General features: G+C 42.0%; 1 protein-coding gene across 2 annotated transcripts; it reads right to left on the bottom strand.

The window, feature by feature from the left end:
• Positions 1 to 98: 98 nt before the first annotated feature.
• On the bottom strand, positions 99 to 16,485 carry ACTA2 (actin alpha 2, smooth muscle). Of its 2 annotated transcripts, none has more exons than XM_075504890.1 (9): positions 16,333 to 16,485; positions 7,801 to 7,971; positions 5,960 to 6,088; positions 4,504 to 4,614; positions 3,929 to 4,013; positions 3,676 to 3,837; positions 3,242 to 3,433; positions 2,087 to 2,268; positions 99 to 1,266 (listed from the first exon to the last, which is right to left on the bottom strand). In XM_075504890.1, exons 2-9 carry the CDS (start codon positions 7,927 to 7,929, stop codon positions 1,123 to 1,125), a joined length of 1,134 nt encoding a protein of 377 aa, XP_075361005.1. In that variant the 5' UTR covers positions 7,930 to 7,971; positions 16,333 to 16,485; the 3' UTR covers positions 99 to 1,122. The 2 variants fall into 2 exon arrangements, with proteins under 2 accessions (XP_075361005.1, XP_075361004.1); XM_075504889.1 differs by lacking the exon at positions 16,333 to 16,485 and adding an exon at positions 10,627 to 10,780.
• Between the last annotated feature and the right edge of the window lie 3 nt (positions 16,486 to 16,488).

The following is a 16,488-nucleotide window of genomic DNA, read 5'->3' as shown; positions in this document are numbered from 1 at the left end:
ATGCAGACGTGCTAAATAACAGGTGCTGTTGCAAAGACCTTACAGTTTGAAAGATAATGAATAACAGGCATGTGAGGTAAACTATTGAGTTTAGACAGGAAACTAGGTAACAAAAATAAATAGCATCCTTTATCCTGAACTCTAATGAACACAAATTGCAGTAAGTTCCTTAGAACTGATCTTTTCCAGGTCTGTCTCAGTGAATTCTTTATTCATATATAAACTTTTAAGACAGTATTACTGGCTTCAGCTTCTATGCATATACTTCTAGTTGAATGTCAGTTGTCTAAATTATTTTATCTACTTTGATTACATTACCACCCCCAAAAAAACAGTTCTGAAGAGAAAGTGTATTAAGCCAGCTTAATTACCCTTTAGACCTTGCCAGAAATCACAACATAAAAATAATAGGCTGCACTCATCCTGAGGGCATATGATAGGAAAGTCACGTGTTCAACCTAATATTAGTGTTTAGATATGCTCCCAAAGGAACAGGTTTCATTTCTTTAAATAAAACACACAGAATTGTTGTAGTACGCATTGTAGGCCTCTGGGCCACACACTGTAAAAAATTAGCTTTTCCAGCATGACAGCTGTGAATTAAGAGGTGATGTGGATAGATAATATTCCTGGATGGAGCAGATACAAAGCAGTGTGCCCATGCTCATCCTGATATCGAACAGATGCTATGCTCCTTTGGTACTGCCCAGAACTTTGGAAAAATCAAGACTGGTTCTGTTTGCAGACTAAAATGTTTACTGAGGCTAAACTTTGACAACGTGCAGCCTGAGAGCTGAGCATTTTCTAGCATTGGTATCATTGAGCAAAAGGTACCGCTTTTTCTATTAAGCCCAGTACAGTGTAGTAACAAATTCGTGTCACAAGATGGAGCTTCAAACCAGCTGTAATGGTACCTCCACAAATGCATGTTTGGTTGGTGTTTTTTTTTTAAATAGGAGCAGCAATTTCATAGCATATTTAAAATTTATTCCAAAAAAATACATAGTATCCAATTAATTAGAGTAATTATGATGAAGGATTTATGGAATGAAATTATAAGAATGTATTTTCCTGAATACATTCACAGTAATACACTAAGGAGACATATAAAGATAAAGCAATTTAAAAGCATTTGCGGTGAACAATGGATGGGCCAGCTTCATCATATTCTTGTTTGCTGATCCACATCTGCTGGAAAGTAGAGAGGGAGGCAAGAATAGAGCCTCCAATCCAGACGGAGTACTTACGTTCAGGAGGAGCAATGATCTGTTTAAGAAATAAAAGCATTAAGTACAACTGTCCACTGTGAATAAAATACATTTTTTATACAAAAGCAGTGATAAAAGCAGATATTAAAGCAGTGATCTTTGATATTAACAAAAACACTGTATCTATGTGCTAGTGTGATCCCTGGCATTACAGTTAGCCATTGATGCAAGAAGTAAAGTTAAAAAGTTTTTATTTAAGTCTGAGTCTATATCCTCAATTTCTCTGCCTGAGTCAGTCTGCCCAGTAAGAGTAGTGCATTTGTGTATTCATGACTGCATAGGAGAAAAGGAGAGATAATTGCTCTGGAAACATATAATGATAACCCAGTAGGGCTTGGAAAAATGAGTGACCCATGGAGCACTCTTATTGGTATAGCTGATAAAATGTTTACAAAGCAAGGAACAGAAGATTTGAAGCAGCAGAAGGAACACTGGCTTGTCAGAGAGCCTTTCTTTCCTGAACTTGTAGGCCAAGGACAAAACCAGCATCTCCTCTCTCCCATCTCCATCAGCCAAAAAGGGCTGAAGAAGCTCACTTATAGCCCCAGAGGAAAATTTATGCTGCTGGGTCCATGCTATTCTTCTTTGGCCATGTTGGGGCAGTTTGCAGAATTCACCATGAACAAGGAAATGAGAGGAGAGAAGGCTCTCTTCTTCCAGCAGCAAAGTTACCAGGTGGTGATTATTTGCTAGAAGGTACAGGCATGATTCAAAATATGTACAAAGCACTTAGTTTGTGAAGTGTTGCTATGTTTCATTAGATTTTTGAGGACTTTGTACGTGCCAAATCAAATAGTCTACAAATAATTGCACCATACCTTGATCTTCATAGTGCTGGGAGCCAGAGCAGTTATTTCCTTCTGCATCCTGTCTGCAATACCCGGGTACATTGTAGTGCCTCCAGACAGCACATTGTTGGCATAAAGATCCTTTCTGATGTCTATATCGCATTTCATGATGCTGTTGTAAGTGGTTTCATGAATGCCAGCAGACTCCATGCCTGGGAAAGTTACAGAAGAACACTGAGGAAGCAACTCCGTACAGAGACTTAAAATTGTTAACACAGAACTGACAACATGAACTTTAGTGTCTCTTTGGAAGACATCAGTCTTCAGAGCTGTGGAAATCTGGAAAGTCATTCTGCAGCTGCCTAAATTATTTGCTTAGGAGTTCCTTGGTGTACAGTCCTCCTTTCCTGCTTATACACACAACTCGTCCTTAAAAAGAAAGCTGGGGGTGTGGAGTAGTAGTTTCCACTAGGCTTTTGCAGGCTATCTCAAATGCCCTAAGAATTCCTTATATGGTCTTGGAATGATTTGTTTTCTTTTTTCTTTTTTTTTTCTTTTTTTTTTTTTTTAGTTGAGCCAGCTCAGAGACAGAACAGTCAAAATATGTCCTAATACCTCTAAGTATGCAACTACTTCATCTATTTCTGAGCTGAAATTCTGCCGATTGGCAGAACCAACATTGGATTTCTGTGTGACCTTGTTGCAAGTCTGCCTTCGTGGCTGTTGATTAGCATGCATTGCGTTGGCTTTGCTCTGCAAATGTGATGACCCATGGATTCAGGATTTGGAGCAGAGTTTTTGAAAAATAAAAGTGGTGCTTCCCTCCCACACCACCTCCCTGCAAGCACATTCAAATTAAAATCCTCACACTACTTAGAAAAGTGGCTTTGCAGCCATATTTCTTGTAGTAGCCAGCTGCACAACCTACAAAATAGCATAGGCCCAATGTCAGAAGCCAGGAATAAACATTCAGGGTTTGTTTTGGGAAAGCATTTTGCTTTATTGTTTGACATGAAGTTCCTCCCACCATATTAATAGTGCTGTTCTAAAAGATTATTATATAATGGGTGCTAGGACACACCTGTGTCTAGGTCTAAGTGAGTTAGCAATGGGATGCAATCAAAAGAAAACAGGGACTTGATATTTATGTGCAGTTTACCAAGGCAGAAGAATCATCCGACCTACCAATGAAAGATGGCTGGAAGAGGGTCTCTGGGCAGCGGAAGCGTTCGTTTCCGATAGTGATCACCTGACCATCAGGAAGCTCATAGCTTTTTTCCAGAGAGGAAGAAGAGGCAGCAGTGGCCATCTCATTTTCAAAGTCCAGGGCCACGTAACACAGCTTCTCCTTGATGTCACGGACAATTTCACGCTCCGCTGTCAAGAGGATTCAATCTTTAGAATGGCATTCAGGAAGGACCCACACATGTTGACAGGTTGCATTCTCCAACAGCCCCCCCCATTTTTTAAACACATCCTCTGCTAGTCTTGCAGGGGACTTTCCTGTTGGATTCCTTCTTATGTCTAATCAACTGCAGAACCACTGCTAGTCTTTCTAAGGCTGCTAGAAACATTGCTCATTAAAGAACTCTCCTCCTCAGTCAGCAGCGTGTCCTTACCAGTGGTCACAAACGAGTAGCCACGTTCCGTCAGGATTTTCATGAGGTAGTCTGTCAGGTCGCGGCCAGCCAGGTCCAGACGCATGATGGCGTGTGGCAAGGCGTAGCCTTCATAAATTGGCACATTGTGGGTGACACCATCCCCAGAGTCAAGCACAATCCCTTTGAGAAGATAATACACAATTAATTCCCAGGTGCACATCAACCCACTTAAGTATTTCAAATGTCTATGCCATATTCCCCGCACGCCTACCTGTGGTACGTCCAGAAGCATAGAGAGACAGGACGGCTTGAATAGCTACATACATGGCTGGCACATTGAAAGTCTCGAACATAATCTGAAATGCAATTAAAATAATTGCCTTAACACTAGGTTTTTTAGCTTAGTTGAAGCAATATACTGAAAGAGAGGGAGAAGACAAGATTTTCATATTTCTTGATGGTTGGTAATAACAAGGAAAGAAAATACAAAATCTAAATCCAAAAATATTTGTCCAATAAGACATCTCCCTGTATCTGGCCTGTATCTTTAACATATGAATATAGACATATGCACATATCAAAGATAATTTTGTAATAGGCATAAAAACAGATTAAGATGACATAACGCTTGGACAGACTGAAGTACTCACATTCAAAGCAGATACACTGACTTTCTAAAGTAAATGTAATAATATGCAAATATGACAGGTGGTCACTATGCACTTTCCATCTTCCATAACTAAGAGAGAGAGACTACTGGACAGCATGACTAACTGAAATGACAAAGTTCACACCCTGTTGAATTCACAAAGTTGGAATTATTCCATAGCTTCAGTGTGAGCTTACCTGGGTCATTTTCTCTCGATTGGCTTTGGGATTCAGTGGTGCTTCAGTCAGTAGAGTCGGGTGTTCTTCAGGCGCAACACGGAGCTCATTATAGAAAGAGTGATGCCAGATCTGAGAACAATGGGAGAAGCCAAAGGAAAGAAACACTATCAACCAGCAGCTCAGAATCACTTCCAGACAGGTATTGTGCTCCAGCACTCTGCTTACAGCCCTAGAGATAGGCTAGTAATGTTTCTCACGCAGTTGTTCTTATTGCCTTCATAGAGATGACCAAAGTAACTAGAGAAAGAAAACCACTATCCTCAGGTTTTACTGCTACTAATATGACTTCTTTTAATAACACATAAGTTAATGAGAATAAATACATTATTCTTACAGTACAAGAGACAGAGCAGGACAGACTTGGTTCCAGCAACACTGTTTCAATAATGATTGAAAGTTAAAGAGTTCTAGAACAACTCTAGAACGTATGCAGACCTATGCAGTAGAGCTCAATAGATAATGGGTCTCTTGAAAACACTTTCATCTTTTGGTTTGTAGAGGCCAGCCCAAGAATTCATAAAAAGAAATGAAGGCAAATGGCTTGTGAGGCTGAAAGTCAACTTGTGTTTATTGCCTCCCCATGGCTCATTCCTACCAGCTATAAAAATCTAAGGCCAAGTGAACCACAATGAGGAGGTTAATACACCATAAGAAGTAAAACTACCAGAGACTTTCGAAAGGCCAAAAAGTTTTTTCTAAGCTTGTTTTCAGGCTGGTGGTGGTTAGAGACTGGTTGATAGGTTAGGCATCTGAAAGGTTTTGCTGTCTTTCCAAGTAAAACGTACAATGCTATGAGAGTCAGTAAGTCCTGCATGGCTCCACACACTTCCAGCGTGTTGTGATGTCCCAACTGTTTCAAATAGCTTTATTTCCACAGCACAATATTAAATAGAAATACCATCTTAGAAATTATATCAACCGTACAGACTACGATTGTAAACATGGTTCTGGAAGCCTTTCATCCAAGTACTGGCTCTGAAATGGATGCATAGTACTGCAACATTGCTAATCTTTCAAGCATTAAGTATGTGTGTAAACAGTGCCCTTCACATCAAAATTACATATATGCTTTGCATTTTTGCAGAAACAGATACCTTCTTAAATTCCATTTCTTTACTAGCAAATGGAGGATATTCCTTTTCTTTCCTTCCCTTCCCCCTTCCCCCTCCTTTGGTCATGCAAAGGTGTATAGATCATACTGGAGTAAAAAGAACTCCCAATAACTATTTTGATGTACTCCTGGTGATACTTCAGCTTTAGATGCAAGTTAACCGTTGTTGTTAACAACCTTCTCGTCAAACCATACTTGATAGCATGATGCTTTCATCTAAAATTTAGTGGGTATTCTGTAAACATTTGTTTCAAGTATTTCTGTTTACCAGTGATACACATTATCTTTTCAAAGCTGAAATACCTTCTCCATGTCGTCCCAGTTTGTAATGATGCCATGTTCTATGGGGTATTTCAAGGTCAGGATTCCTCTCTTGCTTTGAGCCTCGTCACCTACGTAGCTGTCTTTTTGACCCATACCAACCATCACACCCTATAAAATAACACAAATGGAGTTAGTCTCTCAAGGAGAGGTGTCACAAAGTAGATAGAACATAAGCTGTGAAATAAATCCAGTTGCTGGTGATACTAGTTACAAAATACTTTATGAATACTAATGAATGGAGAATTACTCATTGCTTTTTAATTTCCAAAATTAAATTTTAGTTCACTTAAACCTCTGGAGTTCATGTTTCCACTACAGTTTAAGTAAACAGCACAAGTACAATGTTAAATTCATCAAGATAAAGTGGAAAAATAGGGTTGTTTTAATGTTCATTATTATTTAGGAATGAACTGTCTGCTAAACTGTAATAAAGTGGAGTAAAAGCAGAAAGAGCTGTTGTGCTATCTAAGGGTCAAGACGGAGCAATACGCATTTTTCATTTCCCAAAGCTTAAATTTCAACATTTTTTAATCTTCCTTTTGAACACTATAATATTGCCATTGGAGACAGACAATTTAAATCTACTGGTACGGGCTTCTTTTTCGGTATTTTCATGGATCCTGTAGAAATCGTCCACGGACCAGAAGCTGGAAACTACTCTGGATATACAGTAATCTCTATGTTAAAGTTAGAAATACTGGAAAAAAAGTAGTATATAGTAGGATACTTTGAGTGCACAATACTCTCATCAGAATTTAGTCATTACACACTCCAAACCTTGGCATCTCTAACTGCCCTGTCTTAGAAACAAGCAAGCTGGATTTGCAATTTATGATGGGATGATCCTTCCTTCAGGGCACTAATGCTATCCGTGATACATGATCAGGAAAGAAAGGTTCTAGAAATCTGCTGTATTTGTTTCCGCTGTGACTGTATGGCTTGCTTTTGAGCAATTAATACTGTTCACACTGTCTACAGAAGCTAGCATTTGAATTTTTTTTTTCAATTATGTTGATGCCCAGAAGCCTCAATTAGGGACACATTTCTTCTGCCCTGAAGAGCTTAAAATGTATTTGCTGGGTATATAAAGTGCTGCATCTTACAACCACTATACCTCTTCCCATTTCACCAGGTCCTTAGACAGCATAGAAGCAATTAGGTGGATCTACTAATTAGGAGGATTAGTTTGTCATGGCCTAGCCAAGCTACTCTAGTTCATGCTAATGATGATCTGGCTCAGAAACTCTCTATATTTAACAGCTCAGATAGTACATGTATTTTGCAAACTATTAAAATCGACTGGAATGCATCATATACTCAAATATAAACCTTGAAGCTAAAGAAACTCAACCCTATACAGGTGCCCATTTGTGATTCAGCTAAATGAATAAAGTCAGGAAGGTTAATAGGAAGCTGACTGAAAACTTCTCCTTCCTCCTTTAGTTTTCCACACATCACCTATCACGAGCTTTTAGGGCAGTCAAAATTTCCAGGTACTTGTTGTTGGGCTTTTGTGGTTTTTTTAAACTAGCTTTACTCACCAAGTTCTCTGGGTAATCCAAACTTAAGGGACAGGGAGAAGAGGGCATATAAAGGAGTGAAAAATTTTAGAAGGACTCCTCTCACAAGGCAAGAAACCTGCTTTGACTCAGGTGAGTGCACTGCTGGACTCATTTTGCCTGGAAATGCTGTGTTACACAGATCACCCAGGGCTGGGCTAGTCCCAAACACAGGAAAAGCTGGCTCTGGGGGGAGGGCTGGCGACGGGGCAGCAAAGCCTTCTGCAAGCCCCGTGTGGAATAACCAAAGCAGTTCATCACCTGGTGCCTGGGACGACCCACAATGGAAGGGAAAACTGCTCTTGGGGCATCGTCCCCAGCGAAGCCGGCTTTGCAGAGCCCTGACCCATTGTCACAAACAAGGGCAGTGCTGTCCTCTTCCTCGCACATCTTCTACGTCAATGCCTCAGGCCCTCCAGACAGAAAACAGCCCTACGAAAACAGCAGGAAAGAATTAAAAAAAAAAAAAAAAACAACAACAACAAAACAAAAAAACCAAAACACCATACAAGCAAACCAACATACTCAGGTAGAGGACACCCCACCCCACCCCCCCCCCGCCGAAGACAGAGACAGCTGTATGAAAGCAGCCAGCACCAGCAAAGAGAGGTATGGCACCGGTTTGGCAATCACAAGGCCTGCGGGGCCGCAGGAGGGAACGGGCTTCCTTTTGAAAGCGCAAGAGGTTTCAGCCACGTCTGCCGGAGGGCTGTATGCACTAGAGATTATCCAGGGGATTCCAGAGGAGGTTTCTAGTCTTGCAGCACGGGCAGACAGAGCAGCAAATGTTTATCTAAATTTGGTCAGAGAAATCCATGGCTGGGGGTGGGTGGGAGATAAAAGAACGCTGGACTGACAGCTGCAAAAACAAAGATCCCTTTGCATCGGATTCAGCACAACTTCCCCCGCTTTTCTATCACCCTGACGAAATCCTGACACATGTGGAAAGCTGTCAAAGGTAAGAGCACATCAGTCTTCCCCATCCAGTCTCGGGCTTCCCAAAGACTAACTACATTAAATCATGTACCAGTGGTGTTTTCCTGATGCAGATATTAACCCACTGGGTCAAGATGGCCAATTAAGTTTACATTTAACCTTTTAAAAGAGAAGAAATGTTCCCAATTAAAAAGGGAAAAAAAAGCGCCTTTTCCAGCCCTTCCCTAGTGACTCAGAAAAAATAACCCACCTTTAAAATGAAGCCAGGGACAGTATGTGTTTTAAAAACAGGTCCTAGCATATGGTCTATCATCACTTCAAAGAAGCTAATAAATTACATTTGTAGAGTGGCAGAGTAATTTATGTTGGCTCCTTGTCTCAGTAAAAAGAAACTGTTTTCCTCCTCTGGCAACAGGAAGATAATATGGGTAATAAAAATGCTTTGAAAGCTTTGTATTAAAGTCAATTACAGAAACAAGCACTGAATACCAGGACTCAAGAAGAACTATTTGCTTACAATTTATAGTGTGGTAGGGAATCACTTAGCTAGCTCTGAGCCCGGGCTTCCATGCAAAGTTCAACAAATTGCAGTGTGTTAACAGCTAAAGGAGACAGCTGTCATCCGCAGACCAGCTGGCTCCGCACGCAGTCTCCAAAACCTTCTGCCACGGGAATACTGGAAGCGCAGGACGAAGTGGCAATGGGGTCAGCAAGAGCCATGGCTGACGAGCAAAGGAGCCTACAATCTGTTTAGCCTCGACATCGGATGGAACAAGCGCGGACAGTTCGCCCAAATCCTTCATTTGGGATCCTCCGTTTCTCCCCAGCCAGGCAGCCGTGAGACGCGGCTGCAGCCCCACTCCTGCAGGCTGCTTGGGCAGCTCCCAGGAGAAGACAAGGATAGGGAAGTCCTGACTTGATGTACTCCAGATATTTTATCATTATTATTGGGAAAGGAAAGTAGGTTGCAATTTTTGTATTTATTAAACTCCTGGGAAAACAGGCTCTTTATATTCAAACATTTACTGAATGAACTACAATTGTTATCTAACATGAATGAACAGACTGCTTTGGACAAACCATTTCCTAATTAGGAAATAGGCTTTTCAACCGTCTGTTTTTGGAACAGAGTTCGAGGTCAGGGGGTTTGCTCAAACCCATGCAGCTAATGCAATGCCAAAAATCACTTGGGGGAGGGGAAAGAAGGGGGCAGGAAAGGCTACATTTCTGAGTTTAGTGGACTCTAAATGAAAGCCATATTTAGTAATAAAGCACAAAAAGTTGAAAAATCAAAGCTGAATGATTTCAGACAGGGTGCTCTGCTGCCAGCCCAGTGAATTATAGCTCAGGACTACCATGGCATGCAGTCCTAACATGCTACAGCAGCAAATGTCACTTGGCACTGTGGAAGAAAGGAAATTTTTCTCCCAAGCAATTAATACAGTATTCAGCCTCTTTCTTCTACCTGCTTTATATCTAAAGATAACCAATCACCTCACCAATCTCCACAACAAGCTACTGAGAGAACTCCAGCCCCACAAGAAATACTGTGTGTAGCCTGTTCCTTAATGAAATGTTTGGCATTTTACAGAACAGTAGTTTCATATACATAGAGACAAGGACAAATACACACGCATCCTCATTGTATCCTATTAGACACTGCTATTTTGCATACTTCCAGATCTTCTTACAGTCACATTCCCCAAAACACTCACATCACCTTACACTGAGTTAACAGCACTGAAGCAAACCCACTGAGAAACCCTGCTACACAGTAGGCAACTTCACCCCTTCAGGAGCTCTGTTCTGTACAAAACTAACACCACGGGGTCACACGGGTTCATTTAAACATTAATATAGCTGTAATTCCAGCCATGGCATTACACAGACTGTGTCTTTATGCTGTTGCTGGAGTGCTAGTAGAATCAGCAAAATCATCAGGTAGAACTTTTATTTCCCTTTCAGAAGTGCTATAAAATAAAGACAACTTGGTATAGGTATTACAAGCATTTTATCAATTCAATTCTAGAAAGTTTGCTTAAGCAAACTACAGCACAGCAGTACATCCTCCTGAATAGCTTCCATTTGCCATTATTTAATTGAAGTCCTCCAGCAATCTGTAACTCATGCTATGGGTTCATTACGACTTACCCTGACAGTGCTTGGCTGGGGACAGCTGCTCTGGGATGGTGCACTCTGTGTCTGAAAGCTCTGAGGTTATATAGCCTCTTCAGCTCTTCTCCTCCCACTAGCCTCCCAAACAAGGAGCAGAGACAGACAGAGACAGAGCTGAAGTCTCTAACAAAACCATATAGGGACCTTATTACAAAAACCTCTAATCTGGGTGGCCACAGGCCCTGGGTCTCTTCCACTGCATTCCAGTGTAGAGCTCATGAAACAGGAGGAGACTTTCAGCTGTGTAAGATAAACACTTTAAAACTTCAGGAGAGTTGCTAAAATACAGAGAGATGGGGTGTGCCCGCAATAGAGACCCCCTGGCAGGAGGAGCATGTGTTCAGACAAGAGAGGTCCAGGCCTCCATAGTAACATCCAAGAGGCAGAGAGAGAAATTGGAAGAGCAGTCCTTTTTAACAGGGAAGGTGTTTTTAAATAAACACTTTGCTGTCATTAAAGATTTTGACAAACACAATGAAAATATTTCTGGCAAGCTAAACAGCTGCTGAATTTTGCCACAAAGTCTCTTTAAAAGCTCGGCATTTTGCTTGTATGCTAAATATTGCCCATAGGCTTAAGGGTAGTGAAAAAAGTACCTACTGTTGTACAGGGTTCACAGTGAAGTCTTTGAAGGTTGTGAAAATGTTCTGTTGAAAGGTTGTTATGATCCCCTCTGGATTGCGATGGGTTAGAATCCATTCTGTTTCTCTGTCAGCTTATTTTCAAAACCCTAGGACCTGCGGGCCAACTTCACCCTAGTGCTACTCCACTGATGGCCACAAGTCCGGACTGTTGTAAACTCATCTCAAATTGTTCATAATAAAGCTGTTAAATTTTATAACCCCCATCTAGCTTTTCCATTGAACATATTTTTAGCGAATAAAGCAAGGGTTCTCACTGTACAAGTTATTTTCAGCACAGGACTGGATTTTTACAGCTGTAGCCAGCTGTTCTCTGGACAGGCTGATTCTAGCCAAGCAGCTCTTTCATAGTCAACAATATTTTGCCATTAAATTTGTACTAAAGACAAGAAATTAACATCTCTAAACTCCAGTACTAAACCATTACAAATTCAAACCTGCTCTACGCACACAAGCCAAGAAAGATGTGAGAATCCAAGTGAGATCCTTGCTTTGTGAGTCTTGTTACAATGGGGAGGGGCATCGTGTGTTTGCTTACAGAGTGTTTGCTGCCTAACTGAGTAGTCTTAATGCAAGAAAATCTCCCATACAACCGCAGTGGGAGTTTTTCTGATGTAGAGATTATAAGGATTAGGCCACTAATAGAGACAGCAGATAGGCAGAATTATGGATTGAAGACCAAAAGGAATTTCACTTTTAAGGAAAGGAACTTTTAAGGAATGTAACTGCCTTTGAGGGTCAGAAACAGAAGCTAACCAATGTTGGAACATGAGCCACGCAAGAGCTATTTATTATTTCACTTCCAGCATCAGGACAAAAGGTAAGAGATATTAAAAAAAAAAAAAAAAAAAAAAAAGGGAAAAAAACCCACCAAGGACCAAGGTAAACAACCTACAACAGAGGATATAAACAGACCCTTCTTTGCATATCTCCAAGTGACACTCAAAGGACAGTGAAAACCAAATTCTTTGTTTTCAAACAGCATTCAAAAACAGCTGAGAAAAATTATGTACCTCGCATAGAACGTATGGTATTAGATCAGAGAACTCAGGTCAAGGGGAAGGACAATTTCACACAGCAGAACCCTTCACTGCACTATCATGTCCGATTTTGATACTAACATCAATTACCTCCTAGATTGGCGGAAACATAATCCCAGGTTTTCAGAAGCATCATCTACTACTTCTCCTTGGAAATACAAAGACTGGGACAAAGATCCAAAAGAATCCAAACTCTTCACCTTAATGAGAAGAGGTTCACACTCCCAAAAAAGCTTACTGGTGAGGATGCTCTAGCAGATACAGCACATGAGATTGCAGAGCCAGGTAACCAACCCTTCAGTAGAACTGGTACACCATTCACACGGCACCTCAGCATAGCCAGACATACAGGCAACATTTTTCTACAAGAGGCCCCTGTGGATATTATAGGAGGCAGTGGCCATGCAGATACCACAGACACCTTCGTATGTCTGTTAAGCTTCCTCACAGTTCCTGTAAACTTAGCCTGGTATGTACCACAGTTACCAGTGGTGGCAATGACGGCAGCAGCGGCCCCTCGGCTGCTATGAGGAATGGTTATTTGGGTGGGGATCACACATCACCTTGCCTGTCACGGGCACCAAAGATGCGGGAATCCCAGCTTTCAGGGTGCTCATGGAAAAGATACGGCTGACACAGAGTCTCATTCAGAGCAGGCAGTTGGTGACGCAGCGATAAAGAGGAAACACCAGTTGTTTGGAGGGACCTACCATATGAAGGATATGTGTTAGAGACAGGGCTACGCAGACGAGAAGGGAGAAGTCAGCCCAGAGGCTGACTGAGCAGCAGTGATGGATACGCAGGAACAGCAGAGGAAAAGTGGGGAGATGCTGCACAGCCATGCCTCCAGCACACAATGGAGAGCCAGCGCTCAGCAGGCAGCTCGTCTCTGGGGCGTTACGTTATGGAAGGTCCCAGGGCAGGAAGGAAGGCAAGCAAACAGGTGAACTATGCAAGGAAATTAGGTCAGTCTGGCTCAAGGGACATTATAGAATATAGGTATTTCTTTTCTTCTTAGTGATTCCATGCTTGAGTTATGATCACACAGATATTGCTACAGATAAAAACACATGGGAAAAAAATGACATTAGTAGTTTGCACATTTCTTCTCAGCACCATAGGTGATTGCCAGAGGGGTGGGGGAAGGGGAGAATGTACTTGGCATGAGATAGGAATAAGAACCTAAAGAGAACTGAACAGAACAAGCCTTCTGAGAACCAAGCCTAAATGCTGGGGATCAAACCTCTGAACCCTCCTCTGTAGCTACAGACACTTACCAGCTTAGCCCAAACATATACATATGTATAATTTTTTGCAAGAAAAAGAATATAATACCATTTCTGAAAGTAATTTAGCTTCCCCTCTGGAGGCCACTTCCATCACCACTTTCTGCTGCCTGTCTTTCAGTACTTATCCCTCCCATTTGTATGGAAGCCACCACAGTCCAATTTGCCTGGTGTGTCTATATCCTGAGATTCTAGTTCTTTCATTGCTTCCACAGCCAAAAACTATGGGTTTTATTTGGCTTCCCCTGAGAACTTCTCTGTTTGTCCATGCTAAAACCATTTTGCAGTCTCCATCACAGCAGCATTTCCAGAGTATGATCAGAGAAAGGAAAATAAGTGGAAAAAATAATTTTGCCTCTTTCATTCCCTTTTCCCTGCTCTCTTTATAGAGATACTAGCAAAGCTCCCATGCACATTAGGAACTTCCCCACTGACTTCAAGAATCTTTCAAGATATCAGTGGAAACTCTCAGCTACATGTTCCTTAAGTCAAGTTCTTCGTTTTTCAGTAACTTGTGTAGATTGTCGTATGGACATGAAATGTGCTTGGGACTCCACAGCATCAGGGGCTGTATAGCCACCACGCCTAGGAAATGGGATTCCCGTGGCCTGAAGAACACTGGCTCAGCGGCCGCGCACCAGTTTGTAGATGCCATACTTTTTTGGTAAAAGGGCAGAAGCTGCAGTCTTATCCCAACTGCTATAGAAAACTGGGAATAAAGTAACCCCTTTGCTCATAACATTACAAGCCATTACTTTATAAGGGAAAACAACTTCTGAGACATGCGTGGAGACCTTCCTGCCTACATCCAATTGGCTCTTTAGGAATGAGGCTCTGCTAAATATGTCTCTGGCTCCTTTTTATTCGGGGATTCCTTTCATCTTCGTAGCATTAGCAGAATCTCTAAATGTTTTGGTTTGTCTGGCTTCAGGCCCTCTCCTCTATCTCATTGATAGGCTTTACACTTCCCCACCCCCGCTTTTGAGAAAAGCAGGAATAAATAAGCTGGGGAGCAGCAAGTCCCTCTAATAACCTGATTCATTGCAGCTGTCACACAGTATGCATCTGTAAAGTGTCAGATCAACCATAAGCTGTCAGACCCATAGACTAGCTTTCTCTATGATTGTCAGGCTCCTGCACTGGTCTCTCTCTAACAACTAAGACAAAACAGCTCTAATCATTCTCAAATATGGCAGTTTTCAACCTACAAAGTTTGGAAAATAGTTTTGCCAGTGCTGTTCAGGAGCTAGAGGATACAATGTTTGCCTCCTGGGCCTCTTGAGCAGGGTGATGAAGCATGTTAATTCACGACCTTCCTTCATCTTCTTGACAAGGTGTCTTCCTCCATCGTAATGTGGTAAAGTTATTCCTCATTCAAAATCAAAGGAACATATTCAAAGTAAAAATGAGCTAATGGCTCCCTCCCCATCCTTCTTAGATAAATAAATAGAACATAAGAATGAGCCCTGCTGGGTCAGGCTGATATCCATCTAGCTCAGTATTCTGTCTCTGAGATTTCCTGGTAGCAGATGCTCAGGAAAGAAATGGGACGCCTACAGTGATAATTTTCTTCCTACATCCTTTCTGCTTCCTTATGTGCAGCATAAGGATCTCTTGAGACAGGAGTTTGTACCTATATCTTCATGTGTAATAGATGCGGACAGATTTTTCCCCCATAAATTTGCCCAGTTTAAGCACATAGTTTTGGAGATAGAGTGCCCTTCACGATTTTTTGTGGAAATAAGCTCTACATTTTATCTGCAAGGCAGCACCCATAGCTTACACTCCAGCTGGTGTGGACATGCCTAATGTTAGAAAGAAAACATCAAATATATCAGAAGCATAGTCAAAGGAACACTGTCTTTATCCAAAGTGCTGCAAATCCACTAGAGATCCTGGATAAGCCCTCAGGCCACTGGCCAAGGCTGAGCTCTGCCCCACAGTGTGCAAACGCTCAGCAGCACCTCAGTAGCTGGTTCACAGTTCATGCTGACATATCTGCCCTAAATGACACTGTAGACAAGGCTTCAGGATAGTGTTACATTGGCACATCTCCTAAGAGCTAAGAGAGAACAGATTCCCCCCGACGATTATCAGAACCACTCCAGTGACATGCTATCTAAATTTGTCAAAATGTAAATGAAATCTTCCCACCACATCACTGTGAAAAACAAGCCCTGTATTCCTGAGGAAGTCAAACCTACGCGGCGTGTGCGTGGGGCAGGCAGAGCACAGGGGTCCTTCCTCCGCAATAACTTCCGAGCTCCCCAACCAACGTATTCCCATACTGACAGCAACAAGAAGACCAAGTTCCCACCACATTTTTGGAAGTGGTTGCCCTGTTATTATCTCACCAAAAGAAAGGTTTCAAGGTGAGCTTGCACATTATGAGAAATCAGATCAATCAGAGAAATTTGCTGGAAGCAGGTTTCATAAGGCTATTTCTTACAGATTAAACCTGGGGACTCTGCATGCCTAGTTATATCACACAGCTTCACAAGCTCAGGTGCTTGTATCAGCAAATTTGGCCGGACCTCCAGCAACAGCAAGGAAAATGACCTCTACAGGGTAATTTCTCTCACTAACAAATTTAATAATTTTCTGTAGTGCCAGAGTTTCACTTTTTGCGACCGACACGCAGCTTCTTTGCCCGTAGGCTCTGGACGATGACAGTCGAGTGCCTCTCACCACAAATGCCAACAAGCAGGTACCTACCTCTCCAGACGGCCCAGCCCTGGTCTCCAGCCCCTTTCTCCTGGCATCTGGGCTCAGCGCGCTCGGAGCAGTTAGGTGTCGCTGCTAGGCAGGACAAGGAGACATGACCCTGCTGCAACTTCCTCATCTTCTGTATGAGCCACTCAGCACAACCTG

Source organism: Mycteria americana, chromosome 6 (genome assembly GCF_035582795.1).
Source record: "Mycteria americana isolate JAX WOST 10 ecotype Jacksonville Zoo and Gardens chromosome 6, USCA_MyAme_1.0, whole genome shotgun sequence".
NCBI classification, from domain to species: Eukaryota; Metazoa; Chordata; class Aves; order Ciconiiformes; family Ciconiidae; genus Mycteria; species Mycteria americana.
This window is presented reverse-complemented; position numbering and strand designations above follow the sequence as displayed.

What these genes read in the sequence shown, in the direction of transcription:
- ACTA2 (XM_075504890.1), bottom strand. Translation starts at nt 7,929, where the DNA reads ATGTGCGAGGAAGAGGACAGCACTGCCCTTGTTTGTGACAATGGGTCA. An exon ending in CTACTCGTTTGTGACCACTG is followed by an intron (nt 3,434 to 3,675) that starts GTAAGGACACGC and finishes TCCTCTTGACAG; the next exon opens with CGGAGCGTGAAATTGTCCGT. An exon ending in CCAGCACTATGAAGATCAAG is followed by an intron (nt 1,267 to 2,086) that starts GTATGGTGCAAT and finishes TTTCTTAAACAG; the next exon opens with ATCATTGCTCCTCCTGAACG.